The sequence below is a fragment of the Durio zibethinus genome, chromosome 6, assembly GCF_047325235.1.
Source record: "Durio zibethinus cultivar Kanyao isolate XHJ-2024 chromosome 6, ASM4732523v1, whole genome shotgun sequence".
In the NCBI taxonomy this organism is placed as follows: Eukaryota; Viridiplantae; Streptophyta; class Magnoliopsida; order Malvales; family Malvaceae; genus Durio; species Durio zibethinus.
Window position 1 is genome coordinate 29,820,940 of NC_143167.1, and position 24,759 is coordinate 29,845,698.

General features: G+C 34.8%; 4 protein-coding genes and 3 pseudogenes across 8 annotated transcripts; 4 read left to right on the top strand and 3 right to left on the bottom strand.

Moving 5' to 3' along the window:
• Positions 1-20: 20 nt before the first annotated feature.
• Positions 21-6,056, bottom strand: LOC111284984 (pentatricopeptide (PPR) repeat-containing protein / CBS domain-containing protein). Of its 2 annotated transcripts, none has more exons than XM_022874169.2 (12): positions 4,638-6,056; positions 4,387-4,569; positions 4,123-4,255; positions 3,509-3,606; positions 3,187-3,348; positions 3,009-3,077; positions 2,584-2,719; positions 1,872-2,104; positions 1,540-1,617; positions 1,096-1,164; positions 555-731; positions 21-306 (listed from the first exon to the last, which is right to left on the bottom strand). In XM_022874169.2, the coding sequence occupies exons 1-12, from the start codon at positions 4,824-4,826 to the stop codon at positions 43-45; spliced, it is 1,791 nt and encodes a 596-aa protein (XP_022729904.2). In that variant the 5' UTR covers positions 4,827-6,056; the 3' UTR covers positions 21-42. The 2 variants fall into 2 exon arrangements, with proteins under 2 accessions (XP_022729904.2, XP_089618800.1); XM_089762674.1 differs by lacking the exon at positions 21-306 and adding an exon at positions 313-460 and having other exon boundaries at positions 4,638-5,068.
• Positions 6,057-6,758: 702 nt separating this feature from the next.
• Positions 6,759-7,566, top strand: LOC149518551 (F-box protein AFR-like; annotated as a pseudogene).
• Positions 7,567-7,710: 144 nt separating this feature from the next.
• Positions 7,711-8,330, top strand: LOC111284429 (F-box protein AFR pseudogene; annotated as a pseudogene).
• Positions 8,331-8,943: 613 nt separating this feature from the next.
• LOC149518552 (uncharacterized) lies at positions 8,944-10,686 on the top strand (annotated as a pseudogene).
• A 1,108-nt stretch (positions 10,687-11,794) lies between these two features.
• LOC111284749 (coatomer subunit beta-1) lies at positions 11,795-17,013 on the top strand. Of its 4 annotated transcripts, none has more exons than XM_089762676.1 (6): positions 11,795-11,930; positions 12,893-14,952; positions 15,213-15,722; positions 16,053-16,138; positions 16,513-16,756; positions 16,850-17,013. In XM_089762676.1, exons 2-5 carry the CDS (start codon positions 12,907-12,909, stop codon positions 16,715-16,717), a joined length of 2,847 nt encoding a protein of 948 aa, XP_089618802.1. In that variant the 5' UTR covers positions 11,795-11,930; positions 12,893-12,906; the 3' UTR covers positions 16,718-16,756; positions 16,850-17,013. The 4 variants fall into 4 exon arrangements, with proteins under 4 accessions (XP_089618802.1, XP_022729384.1, XP_022729383.1 ...); XM_022873649.2 differs by having other exon boundaries at positions 11,795-11,924; XM_022873648.2 differs by having other exon boundaries at positions 16,513-17,013.
• Positions 17,014-18,636: 1,623 nt separating this feature from the next.
• Positions 18,637-21,415, bottom strand: LOC111285285 (uncharacterized). The gene is made up of 3 exons (XM_089762677.1): positions 21,140-21,415; positions 19,977-20,524; positions 18,637-18,968 (listed from the first exon to the last, which is right to left on the bottom strand). Exons 2-3 carry the CDS (start codon positions 20,346-20,348, stop codon positions 18,786-18,788), a joined length of 555 nt encoding a protein of 184 aa, XP_089618803.1. The 5' UTR covers positions 20,349-20,524; positions 21,140-21,415; the 3' UTR covers positions 18,637-18,785.
• Positions 21,416-22,033: 618 nt separating this feature from the next.
• On the bottom strand, positions 22,034-23,811 carry LOC111285123 (major centromere autoantigen B-like protein). Its single transcript, XM_022874380.2, has 2 exons — positions 22,986-23,811; positions 22,034-22,589 (listed from the first exon to the last, which is right to left on the bottom strand). The coding sequence occupies exons 1-2, from the start codon at positions 23,279-23,281 to the stop codon at positions 22,187-22,189; spliced, it is 699 nt and encodes a 232-aa protein (XP_022730115.2). The 5' UTR covers positions 23,282-23,811; the 3' UTR covers positions 22,034-22,186.
• Between the last annotated feature and the right edge of the window lie 948 nt (positions 23,812-24,759).

Below are 24,759 nucleotides of genomic sequence, written 5' to 3' on the forward strand. Positions count from 1 at the left end.
TTATTTACATAAAAAAAAAGTAAGTAAAAGATGAGAAATGCATCAAAACATCGTTAAACTTCTATGAACAGTGTGCTTTTGTTTCAGCACTTCTGACACAGGTGCCACAAGGTTAACCAATTGTTCAGCTGTAAAAACACCGACTGCCCTAGACCCATGCGTGGTACCATTCAAGTTGCTATTTTTTACAACAATAACCATTTTGTACTTCTTTTCCAAAACTAGATCAATTACATGACCAATAGTTGTTGTCGTTGTAACACAAGGAGGTGGACTTCTCATCATTGTCGAAAGTGGGGCATTGATCTGCACAAGATCATGGAGGATTGAATCAGCTCACAATCAATAGAAGTTTCAGATGAATTACAGTCTATCACAACTTGTACATGGCTGGTCAGTCATCATCCCAACAAAGTACTAGAGAGAAACATGTTTCACATCTTAATTATGCATGAAAATGCTGCACAATGATAATCGAACCAAATCAAGAAAGTCATCAGACAGGATTATAACCAATGAATTTTTTATTAGCTAGCAACAAGTTGTGGAAGTACCTCATAACAATCCTCGCGGTGTAACAGCCCAATGCAGCTGCCCCAGTCATCTATAATTGGCACAACTGGCTCTCTATATAAGCGCATTACTACTTTCTTCAACTCCAGAGTGCCGGGTAGTGGCCTAACTGTTTCAAATGGCATCATGATGCTCTCAATCAGATCACCTGGCAACACCTGAACATAGAAAATCTCGTCATTCAACCTAAAAAATTGGCAGTATATGAGGACTTGGCACATTGAAACTGCCAGTTGTAGTTGCCATCCAGTTAGCTCCATCAACAATATCATCCATGCCCATTCAACTAAACTTGGTCAATAATTAGAGTTGCTCTTATATATGGATATTTCCAGAACCATAGATTTTATCAGTAGATCCCGCAATAAAAATGCACCAAATAAATATGGTCACATCTTTTGCAATGATATTACAATCCAGAGCTAAAAATTTGTCTCACACCTATATATGTAAATCATCCCTAACAATTACTTGAAGCTTTCTCCTTCTACAGTTCAAAATGGACAGGAAGAGACTGTGTACCTGAGGAAGCAAGTAAGGACAGAACAAAGATTTGGTAAATCCCAGAAGAACCTCTATACGCAAAGCAACCTGCATAGCAAAAGTACATTGAAGGTGGTGAACATGTTTAACTGAACTGCATAAATAACATCTCATAAGGGGGAAAAGCATTTCAAGGTCAAGGATTAGTCATCAAATATCTAAGAAATTTTGACAGGAAAGATCAAACTATATTAGGTGCATTCCAGTTTAATCCCGTCAAACTAAATAAACAGGATAAGAAAGAGCACTGAGTTCATTAATCAATAGGAACAAGGGAATTTCAGCACATTTTCAACAAGGGCACATATTGTCATCCATTTCAAATATCTTATATCTTCAATGATCAGATAAGATTAAGCTCTTGTGTCTCTTTTTTCCCTAGTGTATCCGTGCAATCATCAAAAGTAAGAATTAATTCCATACCATGCCACCACGACTTGTCCAAGGTATACTCTTCCATCTGTTAATGATTTTTGTAAGATTTTCCAAAGCTGCATCAATCTGATAGAAAAGGGAAAAAAATAGATTTCAAATTTTCCAAGTTTGGGATTTCTCTCACATGGGATAACCTAGAGGTCAGAAACAAAACCTATTATTCTCATTTAGTGAAGTTGGAAGGATGCAAATAGTCTTACTGTATCAGTTCAAGCAGTACATGCAGATGAGACAACTACTCCTAATAAGTTTTTGCGCCATGCATCATTAATGCACTAGAAATTGCAATGCCAACTGTCATGTGTAGATGGATTGAATACCTGCCCATCATTTAAAGCAGACTCCATAAGAAGATGATCAGCTTCTTGTTGAACAGCCCGAGAGATGGTTCCAGAAGAATCTGGCCACAACCGCTCACGCAGATGTTTAACCATATTGTAATCCCCTTGGTCAGCAAAAGCACGCATCATGGAGAGATAAAGGTGAGGCTTTGGCCTCAAGTCCGCATTTGCACCAGCCCGCTTTAATATTTCTCCAAATATGCAAAAAGCACCTAGGTTTTTTGTTTATAAACCATTCCATCAATTATTATTCAGGTACTTCCCCAATGAAACAAAATTCTATATGTACCACTTGCAAGTGAAAAACAAAAGTAGATACGCAGTAAAACTGGTTCACTTGACATGAGTTAACAACAATGATAAACAAACCTCATTTGTAAAATAGATTTATATGAGCTTCAGCATGCTGATGCAGAAGCTTTACTCAAACATTAAAACTTTGGTGCATATGTTGTTTACATCCTACAGAGTATGACCCCAATAAAAGTTCTACTCAAAACATCAGCATATAGAAATTTTAAATTTACTTGGAGTTACACCCAATCTGGATAAAGTTCACATAAATTACGTGCAAATGTAATTAGTATGCTGAACTAGTATAAGATGTAAAATTTTAGATCTCACCCTCAATCATGTAAATAAGATAGAATCATGACCCATTGCAGGTTCTGAAACAATATCAACAACATACCCTTGTTTGAACCACAATTTAGCAAAGCATCAACCATTGCAGTAAATGCAGTACGATCAATGAACAAATCATGACGAGATTTCATCTCCAACACAATCTTCTGAACTGAATGGAGATCCTTAGCATGCCCAAAACCCTACACAGATATAAAGCAAAAAGGTAAATTCTTCCATAAGTTTCTTGGTCACATGAGAGCAATATATTGATTTTGAATTCACTCACATGAGAAAGATGAAGATCTCAGGAATACAATAAGGGTTACCGATGAAGATATAGACTATTAAATATTTTGCATCCATTTCATAGGGAATGTGCAATATAAATGTTCTCATATTTAACAAAAGCTTCAACATTTAAAAGTTTGAAAAAAAAAACTGCTCATTCATTTAATTGTTTATATCTGAATAAACACAAGACTACCTCACCTTTAATAGTGTAGTGTAAGTAACAACATCCGGGTAAAGATCAAGATGGCATAACTGCTGTGCTTTATCCTGAAAAAATTATCAGGTATAACAATTTAGGTCAACTGGGAAGTTCCCGTGATTATTCTTATTGTATGTGGGAGGCTCTAAACTGGCCTTTCAAATAAGTGCTTGTGACCTTCATTTCCTTTAAAAAACAAATTGCAGCATCTAAATTTTCTGTCTTGACACATGCAAAGATGAGAGTATTGTATGTCAGTCTATCAGGCTCTAGTCCAAGACGTAGTATTTCTTCATGCAGGTTTATTGCAGCCTGAGGACGCCCTGTGCTTGTGTATCCCTGAGAGTTTGGAGGAGCGGAAAAGAGGGAAAACATAGATTAATCTTCAAGAACAGATATTTTAACTGACAAGCAAAGGACCATGAGTAAACTTTTGGGGGAGAAAATTAAACTCTTAAAATAGTGTCCTCCTTAGCAGATATACAGGCCAGATAAAAACCTTCATTAGCAAATTATAAGTCAATATTGACGGACTCCCTCCTTCACAAAGAAGGAAACCATAGCGTGCAAAAAGATCATTAGCACGGCGTAGATCTCCTGAAATAAACCAGATTATGTATACATTGTCAGTAATGTTGAAGTTGTTGCTTACAAGGATATATCTAAAACAGAGAAAAAGTAACATGATGAAGTATATCTTCAGCAAAATAATACTCAACTATCAACATCCTCCATTCATATGAATGTTTAGGTTCATATAATTGAGCCCATCCACACGCAAGTACTAACAAGATGAATAATCACAAGTAATACTACTATAACTTCTTCCTGGTAAAAAGTATGATCTAGGGCCAAAACAGAGGCTTTGTTTTTGAAAATGGCAGCAAAATGCTATCGGAAATCAGACTTGATCCAAGTGATGAACTTAATCTGGTAGTCCAACGCTTTTGTCATTGACAAGAAAATAGGCACTAATTATGATAATAAAACCATTTATTGTAATGCTATTATGCTACTCAAAACCTTTGATTTCAAATTCATCCCAAGATTTCTACAGCTTAATGAAAGACTCCCAGATCAACAAAATGGTTTCAGCGGACTTCTAAAACTGACCTGCTTCAATTAATGCATTCAACAGACCGTAGATAAGTTGTGCTGACAACTTTGGCTTCCCTGCAGCAGTGCCTTGCTCAACCGACTCAAGTAATTGGAAGGCTTCATCAATTCTTCGAGCCCGACCCAACCCCTTTACAAATATGACAGCTAAGATTCAATCATCTAATAAATTTTCAGTAAATAAATAGATAAAATGAGTCGAAATGGGTATAAGAACATGTTTGGGAATTGTTTGGTTTATTAATTTTTTTTCTAAATTACCTTCAAGAGTGTAGCATAGGTAACAGTATCAACACCACAACTGTGGGGTTGAGCCATTTGGTGAAAAATGTTGAGAGCCAAATCAAAATCTCCACAATGAACGCAAGCCTCCACCACTGCGTTCATCACGATCTTGTTCAGCTTCCCATATTCTCTCTTCGCATTCTCGATTTCCTCAAATATCTGTAATCCACCCCAGTTAACAATAAATTCCAACAGAACAGTCAAAAAAAAAAAAAAAAACACCTGACCTGATGAAGTTGCCTACGGCGAGTGAGCTGGACGATGCGACCGGTGAGACGTTTGAGATTGGGAGGTATAGTGGGAGAGAACGTCCTTCGAAAACGACGTTGAGTCGATGCAGAAGAAGAAGATGAGAAAATATTAGAACGTAGCAACTGTTTACAAGGTAAAGGCAAAATAGCGTGGACTTGAGGCATTCTTTGGTGGTGAGAGTGGTGGTGGTGAGCCTACGCCTATCCATCAGCCAGAGGCAGCCTACGCCTATCCATCAGCCAGAGGCAGCCATAGCCATGCAAATGATTTGCAAGCCAAGAAGGGGAAATCTATCTAGAAGTACAACTACCAGTTGTAGTGATCTAAATGGTCCAAACGGATAACGTGAGGGCCTTAGTGTGGGGCGGGAATTCGGAACAAATTCATTGGAGAGTAGGCTAGTGGTAATGCCGTAGACATCTGCTGCTTGGGCTAATTCAACTTCTTCATTATGGGCCATTACTACATATTCCCAATGCCCATTTTTAGGCCACATTTGCAAATACATATGTTTTCAACATTCAGACAAATATATACTCAGTTTCCAATTTCCATCAACAACAAGAAGGCATCTTTTTCTGCATTTTTGTTTATAAATAACAAAAACAGCCATACCTCAGCTGCTATCAACTCTCACGCTTTCCATTTGAGGAAAAAGTAGCAGCATAACCTGTGCAATTGGGTTAAATAATTCCAATTCCGGGAGTAAATCTGTTCTTGTAGGTGTCACTTGTCCAAACAAGCAACTAAAGTTGATAATTAGGTTTTATATTGTCATAGATAGATAGATTCAGGGGGATTTATCCTACAATTAAGCCTACTTTGCATGTCAGCAGCCTTGATCACCAAATTTCTTAAACTTGTAATTCAGTAATTGAACTCCAATGAAAGAAGAAGGTGCAGGAGGTGAGGGTAATAATTGCTGTTATCAGGTCAATAATTATTAATGGGCTTGACATGGTCCTTTCATTAACACAAAAATGAAACAAGATCTCACCTTCCTTTGTAACCACCCTCACCCGGGTGCTCTAATCTTTATCAATTATTGAAGCCCTCGGCCAACCACATTAATTGTAGACCTAAGAGAATCCAACTTTTTTCTGATTTTCTCTTTATTCAAACTTCAATCCTCCTAGTCCAGCCCAGAGCAGCCCGGCCACGCCACCCCACATCACTATTTTTATTTAGATAAGGCACACTCAGCGTCGGGCCTCAGCGCCGGTCACCGGCGGCACGTGCTCGTCTCCAAGTTCAAGTTACGTCATTCGAGGCTGATTCCAGTGTGAAAATTTGTTTAATCAAATAAGTCCTTTGATTTTCGGATTTTCCGGATTTTGGTTCGTCACTCGATTTACGGTTCTATTAATATTCCGGTTTTTAGAAGGGAATCATGCAAACACTCACACACGAAACTCATTTTTATTTTTAAGAATTATATTTGTTGCATTGTATATAATATATATATATATATATATTGTTTGTGAATTTTATGATAAAATTTTATTAATAAAATAAATTAAATTAAATTATTTTATTAATGAATAAATTTTTTTAAAAATTAATATTTATATATTAACGAAATAATATTATCTAATTTATTAATAATTTAAAAAATAAAAATTTAGATAAAGTTTTTATGTGAAATTTAAAAAGTTCATTAAAAATAATTAAATTAAAATTAAAAATCAAAATTAAAATCGATAGATTAAAAGATTTTATTATATAAATTAAGTGTATAAATTTAAAAAAATATTAATAAATTTTGATATATTTTAAATATTTTTTTTAATAAAACATTAACCTATTTTTTATCGTTGAATAATATTGATTAAATTTGAATTATAAATAATATTTTTAATAATATTTTATATATAATTAATTTTTATATTAAATTTTTTTAATTTATCAATTTAAATTTTAATTAAAATTAAAAAAAATTTAAATTTCACTTAACAATTTTATATAAAATTTATCTTTTATAAAATCTATACATTAACCATACATCAAATATAAACTCCTATTTTTATTTCAATGAAAAAAAAAAAAAAACATTAAAATAGTCTAAACATTTTCATTTTGACAAGCCAACATTTCCTTACGCGGTAAAGTTAGCTTCACAAACTCGCCCACTTTCCCTCTACTTCCGCTCCCTTGTAATTCCAGTTCTATATATACGCAGTTAAACCATGCTCGGACACAATTCCACGACTTCTCTTCTGCTTAGCTTTGGTCTACGCCAAGAGCTTCAAAGATTAATGGCGGTTTCCAAGTCTGCCTCGAGCAAGTAACAAGACAATTATGATCGAGAAAATCACAAGATACCGGAGCCGCTGATTCAAGGCCTACGCGACGAGATCTTAGAGTTTTGTCTTTTTCATCTTCTATATCCATACCAATCGTTTTTATGTTCAGTGTCTTGCTCATGGAACAGAGCCATAACCGACCCTGGCCATTTCGGGGTCTGTCCATACCCATAAAGGACCTTGTCCCAAGGCTGTGTGCCCACGGGAGTTCTCTTGTACTTGCACGTCAAGGCCAGCTCTACGTTTTGGGTGGTTTGTGCTCTAACACAGAAACTTCCATGCATACTACGATCGTCTACACTACATCCACAAATTAATGGTCCATAGCGCCTCCATGAATCCATGATGACCCCACGATCGTTCTTCACTGCGGGGAATGTTAATGGTAAGATCATGGCCGTCGGTGGAAGTGACGGATATAATGATTCCATCACCTCCGCAGAATTAGGGATGAAAACGGATCGGATCAAAGCGAGTTTCTGTTCATCTCGAATTTAATCTGATTTTATATTCGTTAAACTCAAACATAATTCAATATTGTATAAATCGTATATGATTTTATTCGATTTAAAATTAATAAAATATTATTTTAAATTTTAAATATTTATATATAAAATTATATAAATATATATAAATAAAAAAATTAATTTAAAATTAATTTTTATATAATATCAACCGAATTTATTTAAAATTTAAATTCGACTTTTTCTTAATAATTCCACCTCGAAACCCAATTTAAAAAAAAAAAAAAAGTGATGTTATAAGATCACGTCGGACCGAAAGACGCCGGGGGTTGGGTTGCCCACCCTACGCAGAATGCCATTATCCACAGAGGGAGACATGGTAATCCGTTGCTAAAATGCGCAGGGGATCGGCCAGGTACGATTCAGCAGTGGTTGGGAGCAAGATGTACGTGAAAGAGGGGTGAACCTGCCTTTCTTATTTTCGCCGAGAGGATGGGTCTAGGACCTGGGATTGACACGTGGCAAGAATGAAGGACGGGATAAAGAAGGTTGGACCACGGTCATCGTGGTTCTGGGTGACAGGCTGTTTGTCATTCCAGAACACGTTGACTGCCCGATGAAGGTATAACTAGCTGATCATGACGAGTGGCAGTGTGTGGGTGGTGATAAATTCCCACGTGAGGCGATGCAGAAGCCTTTTGCTGTGACTGGAGTGGGTGGGAAAATCTACGTGATCTCAGGGGGCTACACGTGGCAGTAAGGAGAGCATTTGAGGGACAAAACGGGGATCTTTTAGCGGAGTGGGAGGTTGTGCCCGCCCCAAAGGCTTTTCACGTTCTCCTCGAAGTTGCCAGTGCTTCATGCCTAAAAATCTGGACCTAACTAAGAAAAAAATCGAAAAAATCGAAAAATAATTTAAAATTATAGTACTTATTTTTTTATTTAATTCGAATTAAATTTAAATATTAAATATATATAAATATTAGATTCAAATCAAATTTTGAATCGATAAATGAAAAATTTTGAATAAAATCGAATTATATATTTTATTTAATTTAAAAAAATAAAAATAATAAATTTATATTAAAATATATTTAAATATATTAAAATAATATATAAAAATTAAAAATCGATAAATCAAATCAAATCAAACTAATAAAATTTGATTTGATTCAATTCAAATCGAATGAAAATTTAATTCAAATTTAGATCAAATTTTAAAATTTTAAAATATTATATAACATTAAAAAAAATCAAATCAAATCCGATTTAAATCAAACTATTATCAACTCAAACACTAACTACTATTACTATATAGTATCCCTAAAATTCTGTCTTAGATACCAACTACTACTATGTAGTATCAACGTCATCATTGTAATTGTTATTTTAAGATCTAAGGCAAAGGAGTTTTAATTTTTATATAAAAAAGGTTATAATTTAAAAATAAAAAAATTATAAATATTAAAATTTAAAATTTAAATTTATTATATGTCATTTTTAAAAATAAATAACATAAAAAATTTAAATTAAGTTTGAATTCGAGATATAAACTTTTTCATGTGTCCTTTATTATGTGTAAATTAATCCTAGTATATTTTGTTTTACCAGGCAATTTGCCAATTTTTATCCTTTAGGAGTATGATTTACTGCTGATTTATATCCTTTATGTAGAGTGAAAGATCGGTACCGTTACGAGATTTTTGTTTTCCTTAGAATGAATGACTTTCGTTGTAATCTCACAATTCGGCTTGAAACTTAGCATGGTGATAGTGACAGCGATATGGGAACGGCAGCCGTTCAACGGCTGCTAATAGCAAGTCAGTGCCACGGTGATTTTTTCTTAATTGAATTGACAAGTTCTTGGTCTGTTCCTAAGTTAAACTCACTCCATGTATTCATGGAGTTGAGCAACTCCCCTTTCTCTCCAGTCTCTACTCTGAGTATGTTGATTCGTTTACTCTCTCTCTCTCTAGATAGCTAGCTAGCTATGAACTAGTAATTAGGTTTCTGGGAAAGAAGGACACGCTTCTGGCTTCATTGCTTCATTGCTCGACTCCATTCAATATCCCCAAGTTTTTGTAAATTGTAACCATGCTGCCAATTTCAGGATCTCCGACTAGCTCACTCTGCCAGCACATGTATTTCGCTCTCCGTGCTTCAGAAACTATTAATACTGGCATTTATTTCGTGACATGCACCATTCAATGCTGCGGGGTACAGGCAAGCTAGATGATACTACGATTTAGGAACGAAACAAACGGAGTGCTCTGTTTCAATGCTAAATGTATTTGGGAGCTTGGAAACTCAATTTTTTGATAACAATAAGGTCTCAAAATTCAAATGCATTGTACTTAGAAGAGCACTAATAAAATAATAAGCTTTCAAAATTAAACAGAAGAACTTCCTATTTCTAAGATGCTAGTACAATTATCATGTACCAATTTGAACATGAACCACCTTCAGGTATATTTAGCCAAAACTTCAAGTACCAATTTGAACATCTTCCCTGCAATTTCATGATTTATCTACAGTTCTATAACTTTGACCAGAAAAATGAAAACAGAAATCCGAAAAGGCAAGTTACGTAGATAAAAGCATCTAGTTCTTGAGTAACTGGTCAGTCAATATCATCCTGTTGTGGATACAGACACTTTATAGAAAGCTCCAATGACATCTCTTATCCTTTACCACCCGGACTGAAAAGTTCGCGTTGTTTGTAAAACACTCCTTCCAGCGTATTCTTCCGGATCCTAAACCAATAAAAGATAGAAGGATTTTCTAAGTCAACCAGCTGAGGAAGAAAGGCAGCAAGACAGTCGAGAAAAGAAGGATGTCTAACAATACCATAATGTCTCCTCTCGTACTAAGACAATGCATAGGATGTGTTGGGTGTTTGTGTATGAAAAAGATGAGAGGGTGAAACATGGGCTGCCGCAACCAGGGCAGTGTCCCTACTGTGGAGGGATGCTGCAAGCTATAAATATAAAGAGACCCACTGGAAGTTCCTCTTTTTGCCTCTGTTTTTCTGCAAGAAGAGAAAGAACTACTGCAGCAGATGTGCAAAGTAGTTGGTGATACTGTCACAACATTTTATTTGCAAGATATAGATATCTGAGTGAGTTGCGACAGTTATTCTCCGAGTCGTGCAGAGGGAAGTTGTGGCTGCCGCAAAGGCTTGTATGACTTTCTCCTTGTCGTTGCCAGGTGTTTCGCCTCAATCTTTGTCTTTGAAGTTTGATCGGAGCATATTGTAATCGTAACTTTTAAGATCAGATCGGTGTTTTCATGTTATTGGCTTGATCTATATAATATATAAATAATCAGTTAATATTTTGCTTGTTAGGCAATTTTAGTTTCTTTCTGGATAAACCTTAATAATTTATGCGGGAGAAAACCTTCCAGCAGATTTTAGGATCCCAAAAGGATGATTTTATGGTCAAATGACAAGAAGCAAAAGCACCTAGCTTTCTAAGGAAAAGGTGACATGATAATCATTTCCTTGCTCAACTCAACTAATATCTCCACTCTTCTTCTGTATCTGTTACCTTACGGTCTTCAATTAGAACATGTTTACCACTCCCCCTGGTGCTTCCGAGTTCTGAAACTATCAGTGACGTGCGCCAAGGCTACTGGCTCACTATCGCGAAAGCAGAAGACTAATTTGTTCAAATATTTAGTATAATTTTGATTTAGAGTTACGCAAGAAAACGTTTTTTTTTTTTTAATGTTTTGATTCCAAATCGGAAGAGCATTACAGTTATAGTATAAATTACTACTATGATTTAGCATTTTTTAATCATGTTATCAATTGCATGACTGTAAAAATTCTAAAATAATGCAAATTTGTTCTGTTTGACAATAATTTAATTATTATAGAGCTTTTCTTTATGAATTATTAGTAGTATTTTTACTTTTTAAAATCTCTCAAAAAATAATTTCTTTCAACTATTTAAAAATTATTATTCGTTTTCTTTTGCAAATAAATTATAAATAGTTCATTTAAAAATTTAAATTATTTAAATATTAAAATACATATATTTACTTCAAATAGATTGAGAATGGAATAATTTAATTTTTTTATTTGAAATTTTTCGATGTATAATAAATACTTTGAACTCTAATTAATAAAAAATTAAGCCAAATCAAATCTCCTAAACACATTCTCTCAAACTTATTTTTTTTATTTATAAGATTCAAAATTAAAATTTTATTTAAAAAAAAATCGAATTTATTGACTCTCGAATTAAATTATTTAAATATTTTAATCCTCGTTACAGTAGTTATTAACGCCTAAAAAAGGGGTAAATTGAAATTACATCCTTGCATTCTGCTTATAAGTTCACAGTGTTGAAATAGATCTTTAGATCTGAGACAGTGTTTTCTTCATTTTCCCAAAAAAAAATAAAAATCGGTGCGCTTATTTTCAAACATCTAATTTCCTGCTTCAGTTTCACCAACCGGCATCTCTTCTCCAAGGATCTAATCGTTCAAGGTCAAGGTTCCTTTCTCTCTCTCACTCTTCCCAATTTTCCAGATCTATTGATTTAGTTTCTAGTTGGTTTCGCGGCATTTGTTTTGGATTTCGTCTTATTGATTTGATAAATTGATTGAATCATTGATAGTAATAACTTTAAGCTGCGAATCGAATTGTGCTCTGTGGATTTGAGTCTGATTTACCTTTTATGCTTTCTCTGTTTCGTAGCGCTTTCGCAGTGATATTATTTTATTTGTTGAATTCCTTATGTTTTGATTTTAATTGTCGAATTCAGCAGTAATGTTGGAATTAGAAAGATGAAAACAAACAGATCGTAACTTATTCTTACTCAGTGGGCAGATCGACAGTAATTTTATATTAATAATTAAGCTGAAATATCCACTATTCTTTATTTAGATCTATTTCAATTGTGGCATTAAGGCAGATTTGCCTGGAGTTGTAGATATATCGCCTTTTCTGTGAATTAAGAATGGCTTAGTTAGGTGGCCCGTTTAGCATGAGCAAGAAATCAAAAAATCTGTATGTGATAGAGCTTTTCATGCGAGGTTCAAGTGGAAATTTTCTCTAAGTTGTGCATTAATTAGTTACTGTTATTGTTTAGAAGAGTTGAGGAGCAACGTTCTACGCTAGATCTGTCTGCAAATTCTGTAGTAATGATATATCATTATTATAAAATATGCACGTGGGAGATGGTCATAGAGCTGATTTATCATTTCAATGTTCAACCAAGCTTATGACATTTGAAGTAATCATTCTTCTTTGTTCAAAATGGTTTCTCTTTCAAAGCTACCTATTTTAAAACTCTCTGAATGATTTGTAAGCACTATGTTAAAATTTTCGTTCCATAGACTCATAGTTTATGCTGAGATGGCTTTATAATAGTCCCAGCTTTGAGAATCCTCATTAGTGTTGTACTTTATTTTTGGTTGATCATTTGAACTTTTTATGTTCCTTTATATTGCCAGAAAACTAGCAAGAAATGGAGAAATCCTGTACTCTTCTAATTCACTTTGACAAAGGCACACCTGCGATTGCTAATGAGATTAAGGAAGCACTTGAAGGCAATGATGTTCCTGCAAAGATTGATGCCATGAAGAAAGCAATTATGCTTTTGTTGAACGGAGAAACCCTTCCCCAGCTTTTTATCACCATTGTCAGATATGTTTTGCCTTCAGAGGATCACACTGTCCAAAAGCTTTTGCTTCTATACTTGGAGATAATCGAGAAAACTGATACAAAAGGGAGGGTATTACCTGAAATGATCTTGATATGCCAAAATTTGAGGAACAATCTTCAACATCCAAATGAATATATTCGTGGTGTGACCTTGAGGTTCCTCTGCCGCTTGAATGAGACAGAGATCATTGAGCCACTAATCCCTTCTGTTTTGCAAAATCTGGAGCATCGTCACCCATTTATTCGGAGGAATGCTATATTAGCTGTAATGTCGATTTATAAGCTTCCACAAGGTGAGCAGCTCTTGGTCGATGCACCTGATATGATTGAGAAGGTCCTTTCAACAGAGCAGGATCCTTCTGCCAAGCGAAATGCATTTCTTATGCTATTTAGTTGTGCACAAGATCGAGCCATTAATTACCTCTTGACCCATGTTGATAGGGTTTCTGAATGGGGTGAATTGCTTCAGATGGTTGTGTTGGAGCTGATTCGTAAGGTTTGCAGAACAAACCGTGGGGAGAAAGGGAAGTATATTAAGATTATTATATCTTTACTAAATGCGCCATCAACTGCAGTTATTTATGAGTGTGCTGGCACACTTGTTTCTCTGTCATCTGCTCCCACTGCTATTAGAGCTGCTGCCAACACTTATTGTCAGCTTCTTCTTTCTCAAAGTGACAACAATGTGAAGCTTATTGTGCTAGATCGACTGAATGAGCTTAAGTCTTCTCATAGAGATATTATGGTTGACTTGATCATGGATGTGCTTAGAGCACTTTCAAGTCCAAATCTTGACATCCGGAGGAAGACACTCGATATTGTTCTTGAGTTAATAACTCCCCGAAACATCAACGAGGTTGTTCTTATGTTGAAGAAGGAAGTTGTGAAGACTCAAAGTGGAGAGCTTGAGAAGAACGGAGAATACAGACAAATGCTCATTCAAGCTATTCATTCCTGTGCAATCAAATTCCCTGAAGTTGCAAGCACGGTTGTGCATCTTCTGATGGATTTCTTGGGAGACAGTAATGTTGCTTCAGCTATTGATGTTGTTGTTTTTGTTCGAGAAATAATTGAGACTAACCCTAAACTTAGGGTATCCATTATAACAAGGCTATTGGACACATTCTATCAGATCCGAGCTGCACGGGTTTGCTCCTGTGCCCTTTGGATCATTGGAGAGTATTGCCTATCTCTGTCTGAAGTTGAGAGTGGCATAGCAACCATCAAGCAGTGCCTTGGAGAGCTACCTTTCTACTCTGTTTCTGAGGAAGGGGAAGTTACTGATGCTTCAAAGAAAACTCCACAAGCGAATTCAATCACTGTCTCCTCCAGGAGACCAGCTATTCTTGCTGATGGTACTTACGCAACCCAGAGTGCTGCCTCTGAAACTGCTTTCTCCCCTTCTACCATTGTTCAGGGATCATTGGCTTCTGGGAATCTCAGATCTCTTCTCCTCACTGGTGATTTTTTCCTCGGGGCAGTTGTTGCTTGCACACTCACTAAACTTGTTCTGAGATTGGAAGAGGTACAGCCATCAAAAGTTGAAGTTAACAAAGCAACCACACAGGCATTGCTGATCATTGTCTCTATGTTGCAATTAGGACAATCACCTGTCCTTCCACACCCAATTGATAATGATTCTAATGATAGAATTATTCTGTGCATAAGATTATTGTGCAACACTGGTGATGACATAAGGAAAACATGGTTGCAGTCTTGCCGCCAAAGTTTTGTTAAAATGCTTTCAGAGAAACAGTTGCAAGAAACTGAGGAATTAAAGGCAAAGGCTCAGGTTTCTCATGCACAACCAGATGATCTTATTGATTTCTACCATTTGAAGAGTAGGAAGGTGAGAGCCTATTTATGGTCTTTATCTTATGTGCATAATTTAACATCGTTGGTTTATGCCAAGTTGATCATGCCCATATCTGGTCTACATTTTCTGTGTTCTATCTAAGCATGTTTTTCATTTGTTTTGATAGAATTTTCTTCTTTATCTCCTTGGCTTTGCAGATCTTTTGGTTATTGACTCTTAATTTTGATTCTTTCTTGGATTTTTGACATGTATATATGTACTTGTATCTGAAAATTTCTGTTGCTAACTTCCAGGGTATGAGTCAGCTGGAATTGGAGGACGAGGTTCAAGATGATTTAAAACGTGCAACTGGAGAGTTTGTCAAGGATGCTGATGATGCAAATAAGCTCAACCGTATTCTTCAACTGACTGGATTTAGTGATCCAGTATATGCTGAAGCATATGTCACTGTCCATCACTATGATATTGTTCTTGATGTCACAGTTATCAATCGAACCAAGGAAACCCTTCAGAATTTGTGCTTGGAGTTGGCAACTATGGGTGATCTGAAACTGGTGGAACGTCCACAAAACTATACCCTAGCTCCTGAATCTAGCAAGCAAATAAAGGCCAACATCAAGGTGTCCTCAACTGAGACTGGAGTCATATTTGGCAACATTGTTTATGAGACTTCAAATGTGCTTGAAAGAACTGTTGTTGTTCTTAATGATATTCATATTGATATCATGGACTATATTTCTCCTGCTGTTTGTACTGATGCTGCATTCAGAACTATGTGGGCAGAATTTGAGTGGGAAAACAAGGTATCTCTCAAAGTATTTCCTTTTTTATTACCAACTTGCAATCTCAGCCTCCCTGTTTCCTTTAGTTAGTTGGCCCAACATTGATACCTTACTATGCTTCAAATATAATGTGTTCAGTATGTAATTGGAATTTAATTTTATATTAGCTCAATTTTAGAAGTTGATCACGTCCATTTGCATAGTGTTTGATTACCCGTTGATGTTATTCCCCTCTTACTGCTAATTGAGTTCACTTCCTATATCTGTAAGCTTCTCCTGCAACTGAGCTAACTGTTCTTATTCCCATTGTTGTATCAAACTTAATTTTCATTATTGTTTTATGTGATTCAGGTTGCTGTTAACACTGTAATCCAAGATGAGAAGGAATTCCTTGACCATATTATCAAGTCAACCAATATGAAGTGTCTCACTCCACTGTGAGTTTACTTTATTTAGACATATACATAGATTTATATAATAAACTGATCAGTTTTTGGTTTCTGGCTTTCTGCATATCATGTTGTAGGTTGCACATTTTTAATACTACTGCATCGTATATAATTCACATGGCACTTATGAAACAACTTAATGAATCTATTATGCTCACTTTGTAGAATAACAAATTTACATTATGTTGGTTTTCAGGATGTATCTTTTTATGTTTTTGTGACCCAAAATAACGTTTTCTTAGAAGTTGCTGCTGAACACAGTTGTAAATCACTTATGTGAGCTCCTTATAGATCATCATCTGCATTCTTATTAATCCATTCTTTCTTGTCTTTCCTTTTCGCTGGCTGGTTTTGTGTTTCAGATCTGCCCTAGATGGTGAGTGTGGATTCCTGGCAGCTAACCTGTATGCAAAAAGCGTGTTTGGGGAGGATGCCTTGGTGAATGTGAGTGTTGAGAAACAATCAGATGGGAAGCTTAGTGGGTACATCAGGATAAGGAGCAAGACCCAGGGGATTGCTCTTAGCCTTGGGGATAAGATCACCCTAAAACAAAAGGGAGGCAGTTGATGTTGCAGTATTTCAACGTCATTTGTTTCGCTAATACTGGTAGTCATTCTTGTTTTGGCTTGTAAGTTGCTGCCTCAATCTCCTTTAAAATGCAAAATTAAGTAATTTCATTTTTGTGTTCTCTGTATCTAGGGGTAGTAGCGGTATCCAGAGTTGACATTGTTGTATTTGGAGTTACATATTTCATCAGTAAAAGGGTCATTGAACATTGGTTAAAATACTGCATTTTGGCGATGTTAAAACAGGACTTTTACGCTGATTCTTTAAAATAGTATTGAATTCTGAGCTTACTTTCAGTACGTTGCTCCATAATAAATCATCCTAATTTTTTGTGCATATCCCTATTCTGTGGTTCTGCTGGGCACGCTATTTTGGTTCTTTTCTAGCTTGCTGCTTTTGCTTGTTTATCTCTTTTCTTACTCCTGACATAAATGAGGTCTGACATAAATGAGGTATAATCGATCGAATTTAAATTAATACATTAATAAGTTTGAATTTGAATTTGACTTTAAATTTGAGATTACAAATTCAGTTTAAGTTTGATCGAGTTTTATTATTTTAATTCAAAATAAAAATTGAATTACTCAAATTTATTCCATTAAGTTCAATAAATATATAAAAATAAATTTTTGAGTCATATTTTTTTGAAATTTTAATTATTTATATTTGAGTTCAAATTCGAATTTAAAATATTTTATTAATTAAAATATATTAAAATATAAATTTTTGATTAAATTCATGAATTATTTTATTTAAATAAAAAAATATTTAAATTTGATAAATTAAATTATTTAAATTTAAGTTTAATGTTATAATAATTGAGTTACATTCTAATTTTATTTGAATCATTTAAATAATTTATAAATCTTAATATATCATTTACACTTTTAGCTGACATGCATCGGAGAGGTAGTTAAATTTCTTTTCTATTCTAACTTGGAACCATAAAATGAGAGCATCAAAAAGTAGCCTAAAAGCATACTCGTAGCTAGTTGTTTCCGACTTGAAAAACCTTGCTGCTTCTGCAAGATGAATTTGTAAGTACGCACGTATTTCTGTATTCTGCAACCATTCTTGAATTTCAGTCTTCCAAAAATGGTTCTCTGTCAATGCCGCGTCCTCAATTTAGCCTTCCCACAGTTTAGGTTTTCTAAATGTAGGAGTTACTGTGTAGGAGTTTGGAATTTAATCGTATTACTCTGACATGCTCGGTAAACATGCACCTATCCGGCCATCCCCTTTCCAACTTCTTTCCTTTCGCTTTGATTTTATCCTTTCCTTTTTTGTTCGTTTTAATGCCATGCCGAAAAGATGAGTAAAAAATTAAAAAAAAAGAAAAAGAAAAAAAAACTACGGATGAAATTGCTTCCCGTACTGATTTTCATCGCAGTCCACGTTCGTGGCAAAAGCTACGTCTTGGGCTTTCTGCTATATGTGGAAACAAGGATCTCTTGTTTTATGAGAAAATCTTTAACTTTTGAGACTTTGAGTGTCAGTATGGGGCCCTTTGGGTCTTGTATCCTAAATGGAGCGGAAAACCAGAAATCTAACTCATTCTTCTCGCAAAAAGGATGTAATTTAATTGCACTGTTGTGTTTGTCCATTAATACAGGAACGCCATTTCATTGTCATTACTTCATAATCAGTAACGAGATGCATAGAGTATATTTGTCCTGTTGAATAAAATATCTGTCGACTTCTTTGTACTATAAAATTGGAAAAGTTAATGCCTTTCTAGTTACAGTCGAGTTTCTTATTTCATAAAAAAAGAAATTTGAGAAAGCTCCAAACAACCATATTCAGTTTAGAGATACTGGCAAGTAGCTCTAGTGCCAGCTTACGCAAGAGAACAGCATGTTCAGTTTAGAGACAGTGGCAAGTAGCTCTAGTGCCAGATTACGCATGAGAACAGCAAAGCCTAGCTTCAATGCCGAATATTAAAAAAAAAAATCAACTCATACGGGAGTAGATGTCCAAAGAATCATAGTACACAGAAGGGGTTTCAACTTTCAACAGAATCAAGACACCCAAATTGATGAAATTATAAAGGATTAGAACAATAAAATAATCACTTACAAAGTTTAAACTTTTTAAAAAACAACGATACCATGGACTTGGGGTAGGGTTTCGTAGCCAGGCAAGTTGGAATGTTTTCAGGCTGTTCAATCCACAGTTTGTGAGCAATACCACCATCTGTCAATTTTTCCGACAAGTTCAATATCTGGGCTTCTCCCATCACCTCAAGGGTAACCTACATGTTCCGGAAATAAAACTGTGGTCAGATCATTCAGCCCATGGTATTATTTCAGCTAGACAGAGTACTTGCAAAGTGGCAAGCACTAACCAAAAGACTCGATTATAAGACCACTTGCAAAGTGGCAAGCACTGACCAAAAGATCAAATCAAGTAACAATTATAGGACCACTACACAACTCCAGACAAAGGTGTAAAAGATTAACACCTCGTGACATTGGTTATAATGAGATATTGTAAAATATTTTATTATGAAACCCTTTTATCAAATTAATTACATTAAAAACATAACACTAGTGCTTAGTGGATACAAGGGGCAAAGTTGAAGAGAAGGCATAAACATTGACTATTAAGTGGATTATTTGACAATAGAAATGTCAATGTCTACTCTCCTTCCTTCTTATAATCACAAACCTGTGTGCAGGCTCATAGGTAATGGTAATCAACTAACTAAAAAATAATTTTTTTTCCTAGTAGAAAAGGGTGTCACCTTTGTTTTAACCCAAACCTAGTAAGCTCTTTTACTGACTACAGCTTGCAAGCAAGTGTGTGAGAATAAGATGGGTTATCCATCCTCCACTTTGTTTTGCATCAAACATCCCTTGTTGCATAGCATTATGGGACCAATGGATCAGGCCCTTTCATTCATTTCTCTCTTCTGCTATGAGATTATGATAACTTAAAAGGACTGACTAATTCATTAATTTTTGGGTGGCAAAACCTCCCCAGCAAAGAAAGATCTATAACAACCTCGTAGGAGAAAAAAATGTGTCACAATGAGATTGGTTCCAGTTGCCATAATTGTACAAGAGCATAGAATGAGGAAGAAACCACCTATTTGACCAAAATGTTGAAGCTTCATTCTCATCTTTTTACTTGATTTTCACTTATTTCTAGTCTTATATACATGAATTTATTAGGAAAAGTCAACGACTTTAAGAAAAAAACTCAATCTGTAATAAATCATATTCGTTCAGGTGGAAAAGAAGGACAAAATTTTGCTTACCTTGTGCATAGAGTCTATATTTTCAGGACGGCAATACTGGAGGGTGTGAGGGTCGTCCTTGTGAGACCAAATGGCACTGACGGATGCATGGCATCCCTGTGTTACCACGCTCCCCAATGGCCACGTGTCTATTAGGTCTCTCCGAAGCACCACGTACTGCACAAGCACGTCGTCGTTGTTCCCTGCCGTTGGGGTGGCAGTTTTGGTGGCGGCGGGCTCTGAATTTGGTTGACTCATTGAGCTCGAAAGCTTCCGAGTGGTGAGGCGAATTGGAGAAGAGGGATGAACCCTAATGTTAAAGCTTCTACGGGAGGGGCGGTAGCTGCCAAGGATTGTGGTGAAACAACGACACAATGAGGGAAGTGCGGCCATTGACGCCTAAACGCTGCGTTGCTCCGGTGCGGATTTCCTTTCAAATTCTTTACTGGGCTTGGGCCGCATCTGGGATAGGAGTTTTAACCTCTCTTTTTTTTTAGGTTGGACCGCCACTCAGAACAAAAATTGTAGTCCAGTTCTTTATTTTTTTAGAGTTAAAACAAACATAATAACTGTGACAAAAAGAAATTTTCACCGCGTTAACAATTGTGATGTTCCATGTAATATTGAATTTTTAATTTTATTTGTAATAAGTTAATAGTGAAAACTTCAATTAAAAATATAAATTAAAAGAATAAAATTATCCTAATATACCTGCCTGCCTTTTTCTATTTTGTTCTTGAAAAGTTAAAATATAAACAATTAAGATTTTATCATTATTAATTGGAAGGAGAAGATTTTGATGAAGTTTATTAAATGAAATTGATAAATTTTTTATTAAAAATGATTAAATAAAAATTAAAATCAATTCTTACTATATGAATTAAATGTATAAATTTTGAAAAATAAAATAAATTTTAATATGTTTTTTAAATATAAAATTTTAATAAAAATTTTAACGTTAAATAAATACTTATTAAATTTGAATCATAAATGATATCTTTAATAATTTTTTAAATATGATTAATTTTAATATTAAAATTTATTAATTTATTGAATTATATTTTTTTATTAAATTATTTTATTAAGAAAATTCACCTAAAAATTTTAATCTAAATTTTGTCATATTTAAAAACAGTTGCAATCTGAGGATGGGTGTGAAAAGTGAACGAGGTAGTAGTACGTACAAGCTTTTAGAAATACAGCAAGATCTTAGCTGCCCATCAAATATTTTACGATGAATTGCCTGCACGTAACTTTATTTCATTGGTTATTCATGGGATTTTGGAATATTCTTCTGAGTTCTTCTGAATGCCAAGATGAGCAATGTCACTTGACCCCATCGCTTTACAACCCATGAAAGTGCACCTTTAGCTTCAAAATGCAAAATGCCAAACCACCCCCACCGCCTCCCAATACCTCCTTTTTTATCTCTTTGGATTCTCCTGTTTATCCCATCACATAAACCCCTTTATGTAGGCTTGCAAATATCGCAATGACAACTGGCGCTCCCTATCTCGTACTGACCTAACCTAAACGTCTAATTGAATGGAATAGATGTTCCCTGCGTATCAACCCTCTTACTCTGTTATTTATTCATTTAATTGTTCAGATTAAAGATAAAGAGATAAGATTTCCCAACATCTATCATTTAATAAGTCATCCTTGGTTGTTGGCAGTATGCATTTTTCAACACATTATTATTCATCACTAAAAATATATTTTCTTATTTAAAAAAAGAAAAAGAAAAAAGCCAAACCAACAGATCTACTATTGACTCTTATATCTTCGAAGAGTCTTCCGAAATTAGGATGCCAACCATACTCCCTTACTTTTTCTGATATAAATGGATCATTAAAAAATGTCCGATTCAAGTCTCCTGTCTGTCATCCGACAACTCAAATGTCCATACAAGGACCCAATAGTTGTAATAAACGAAAATCTAGCAAGACATATCATGCATACATACGTGTATACGTGTATCAAAACGACATATCCATATATCTAAAAACTACAAGCTACCTCTATCCCATGTGTTCTAATAAAAATTGAATTAAATAAATCAAATCAATTGGAAGATATTATTTGTAAAAACTTTTATTTATATATATGAACTTGCCAAAAATTCTGTTTTTTCTTCTAAGAAAATAGAGAAGAAAAGGGCAGCAACGGAAAAGAAAAAAACAGGTACTAATCTAAATCCTAAAGCATTTTCAGGCTAAAAGCAAAGAGTGTTATTGATGTTCTACTTGCAGATCTGCTAGAGAAAAACAACTCTGCGACTTGAAAGTGGCCTTAAGTTTGCTTTGCTGCAATTTTGGTTTTGTTGCTGCTACTGATAAAAGTTTATCATTTAGTGATGATGATGACGATGGTGATGGTGATGATGATGATGAAGATGATGGAGTTTCTTTGTCCTCTCCATCTTCATTGTCTTCATTCAAAGCAAGAAGGGGCATGGAGTTGGGGTTTCGCCAAGAGTAGAAAGATGACTTCATGTGCAATTTGTTTGCAAGCAGCACCCTCCTCCTTTTGTTGAATGGGCTCTCTGCCTTCTGCAGATCTTTCACTGTGCTTATATCTGAAAGATTTGCAAATGACTTTGATTTCCCTGCATAATGATTCGACAATCCCCTCCTAAAAAAAAAAAAAAAACAAATTTAGACCCAATAATTCAAGAAGCCCTTCAAGTCTGATAATTGATTCCTAGTAATTAAGAACAACATATCACCGACTAGAAATGTTCCCCCACTAGAATTTCGAATTTAAGGATATTCCCTTTAGAGTGCTATGCTAAGTTTTATGATAAAAACGATCAAGATTCATGCCTATCCTTTCTTTTTCTACCCCCAACAACACGAGAATCAAACAACAGCAAAATACGCACGTATAATTCAACACCATAATACCAGAAAAACAAGCCAAACACAAAACATCCGTAAAGATAGATATTTCAAATGACAAAAATTAACACAAACTAGAGATAAAGACTCGGAAAAAAAAAAGGGGAAAAAATCGGAGAAAGATACTAACTTGATGGGAAGAGAGTCCTCTAGAGAACCCAAAGAAGCCAACTCTACACCTGTTCCAGATGAAACGACGCCCTCTTCCTCTTCATCATCGCTCTCTCCCGGAGATCCGATCGAGGACGAAGTCTCCGAGGACACATCAGGAGACCCGCGATCCGACCCGTGGGTGGGATCGTCGCCACCAACATCCTCCTCCTTGAGAAACAAGCAAGAGGGGGAAATCTTCTCCCGAGGCCGGTCTCTAACAGACGTTGAAGCAGCAACCTCGATGCCAAACGTGGGACCCACAAAAACCTCCATTTTTTTTTCCAGTTACCACTACGAAACCGGAGTCAACAGATTCACAATTCACAACTTCAACCTTCTCCTCTTGGTCTTCGTCTTCGCTTTCTCCTCGTGTTACAGAGAGTTCTTACTATCATCAATCGGAAGTTAAAGGCTAATAAAGACGTATGCTAAAAAGTGCTTGGAAGCCGAGAGAAAAGCTGCGAAGGTTAAGAGGGATAAAGGGTGCGTAGGTTTAGGATTTCTATTTAGACAGGAACAAAAGACAGATATCAAAGGGGACCAACAAGAACAATGTTATCCATGTCTCCTCCATTATTTCACCACTTCCTAAAAGATAGAGAGAACGAAATGAGCCAAAGCTTTTAGTTGTAGAGAGAGAATGTTAGAATAAAAAAGGAAAAGAACAGAAGACGATAAGAGATGGATTAGATTGGATTAGATTAGATAAAATATGCTCCTATTAAAAATGGTTTTTTTTTTTTTTATTTCTACGTGTATAATAGTATGGCATGCGTATTCGTATTTTGAATCCGTATGTTCATAGAAAAAGGGTGGGGGGAAAGGAAAGATTTAACGTTAATATCTGCCGGCGGCGAAATAGGGGCAGATAGAACTTAGAACGCGGTTTGACACGTTCATAATGACGTGGCAGCGACAAAGACCAGAAAAAATGAAAAATCCCGAAAAACTGTTTTAATTCATACGGCCCTAATTTCGCTCACTGTACCTTTCCTATCTCAACAATACCATCTTTGTCTTAATTTTTTTGTTTTTTCAAGATATCTTAAAACTATATTTTTAAATATTTAAAATTTTTATTTTTTATATTTTAAATTTATTAAAAATGATAAAATTTTAATTTTTATAAAATTTTATTTTTAATATTAAATATATTTAAAACAATTTTTTAAAATTTCATAAAAATTAATACTATCCAAACAATTTAAAACAAATAATAATAATAATAATAATAATAAAATAAACTTATTTTATTCCTATTGCTTTTGCCTATTGCCTATTTCATTTATTGAAGCTTTCTTTTCTCTCACTCTAAAAATATAGGATAAGAGTTGGTCAACAGATAGACAATTTACTTCCTTTTCATTAATCTACAGTTGTAAATGTGAATGACCATAAGCTGTTAAAGATAAATTCAATGAGCATTCAGTTCAAATCATGCTTGTCATTCTAGGGAATATTTAAAAACTTTTTAATCTATATTCTTTAGAAGCATTTATTTATATATATATATAAATTAAAAAAAAAAAAGCTGGTGATCTAGCTGTACAGTGTATAATATTCTATATGCCAACTTTGATTTAAAAAATTTAGAAATATAATATTATTGTTGTTGTTGTTGGAAGTACATACAGTTTAAACTCAACTAACATGTCTCTTTTTTTTTTTTTTTTTTTTAATCATATACCCGTATATAAAACACAAGTGTTTTCATTGCATAGATAGACAGAGCATGGATAAATGATGGGGTT

What these genes read in the sequence shown, in the direction of transcription:
- LOC111284749 (XM_022873648.2), top strand. Translation starts at nt 12,907, where the DNA reads ATGGAGAAATCCTGTACTCTTCTAATTCACTTTGACAAAGGCACACCT. An exon ending in ACCATTTGAAGAGTAGGAAG is followed by an intron (nt 14,953 to 15,212) that starts GTGAGAGCCTAT and finishes GCTAACTTCCAG; the next exon opens with GGTATGAGTCAGCTGGAATT. An exon ending in AATTTGAGTGGGAAAACAAG is followed by an intron (nt 15,723 to 16,052) that starts GTATCTCTCAAA and finishes TATGTGATTCAG; the next exon opens with GTTGCTGTTAACACTGTAAT.
- LOC111285285 (XM_089762677.1), bottom strand. Translation starts at nt 20,348, where the DNA reads ATGGCCGCACTTCCCTCATTGTGTCGTTGTTTCACCACAATCCTTGGC. An exon ending in ATATAGACTCTATGCACAAG is followed by an intron (nt 18,969 to 19,976) that starts GTAAGCAAAATT and finishes CGGAACATGTAG; the next exon opens with GTTACCCTTGAGGTGATGGG.
- LOC111284984 (XM_022874169.2), bottom strand. Translation starts at nt 4,826, where the DNA reads ATGCCTCAAGTCCACGCTATTTTGCCTTTACCTTGTAAACAGTTGCTA. An exon ending in GAATGCATTAATTGAAGCAG is followed by an intron (nt 3,607 to 4,122) that starts GTCAGTTTTAGA and finishes GGTTTATTTCAG; the next exon opens with GAGATCTACGCCGTGCTAAT. An exon ending in GGACAAGTCGTGGTGGCATG is followed by an intron (nt 1,165 to 1,539) that starts GTATGGAATTAA and finishes TTTGCTATGCAG; the next exon opens with GTTGCTTTGCGTATAGAGGT.
- LOC111285123 (XM_022874380.2), bottom strand. Translation starts at nt 23,281, where the DNA reads ATGGAGGTTTTTGTGGGTCCCACGTTTGGCATCGAGGTTGCTGCTTCA. An exon ending in GAGGACTCTCTTCCCATCAA is followed by an intron (nt 22,590 to 22,985) that starts GTTAGTATCTTT and finishes TTTTTTTTTTAG; the next exon opens with GAGGGGATTGTCGAATCATT.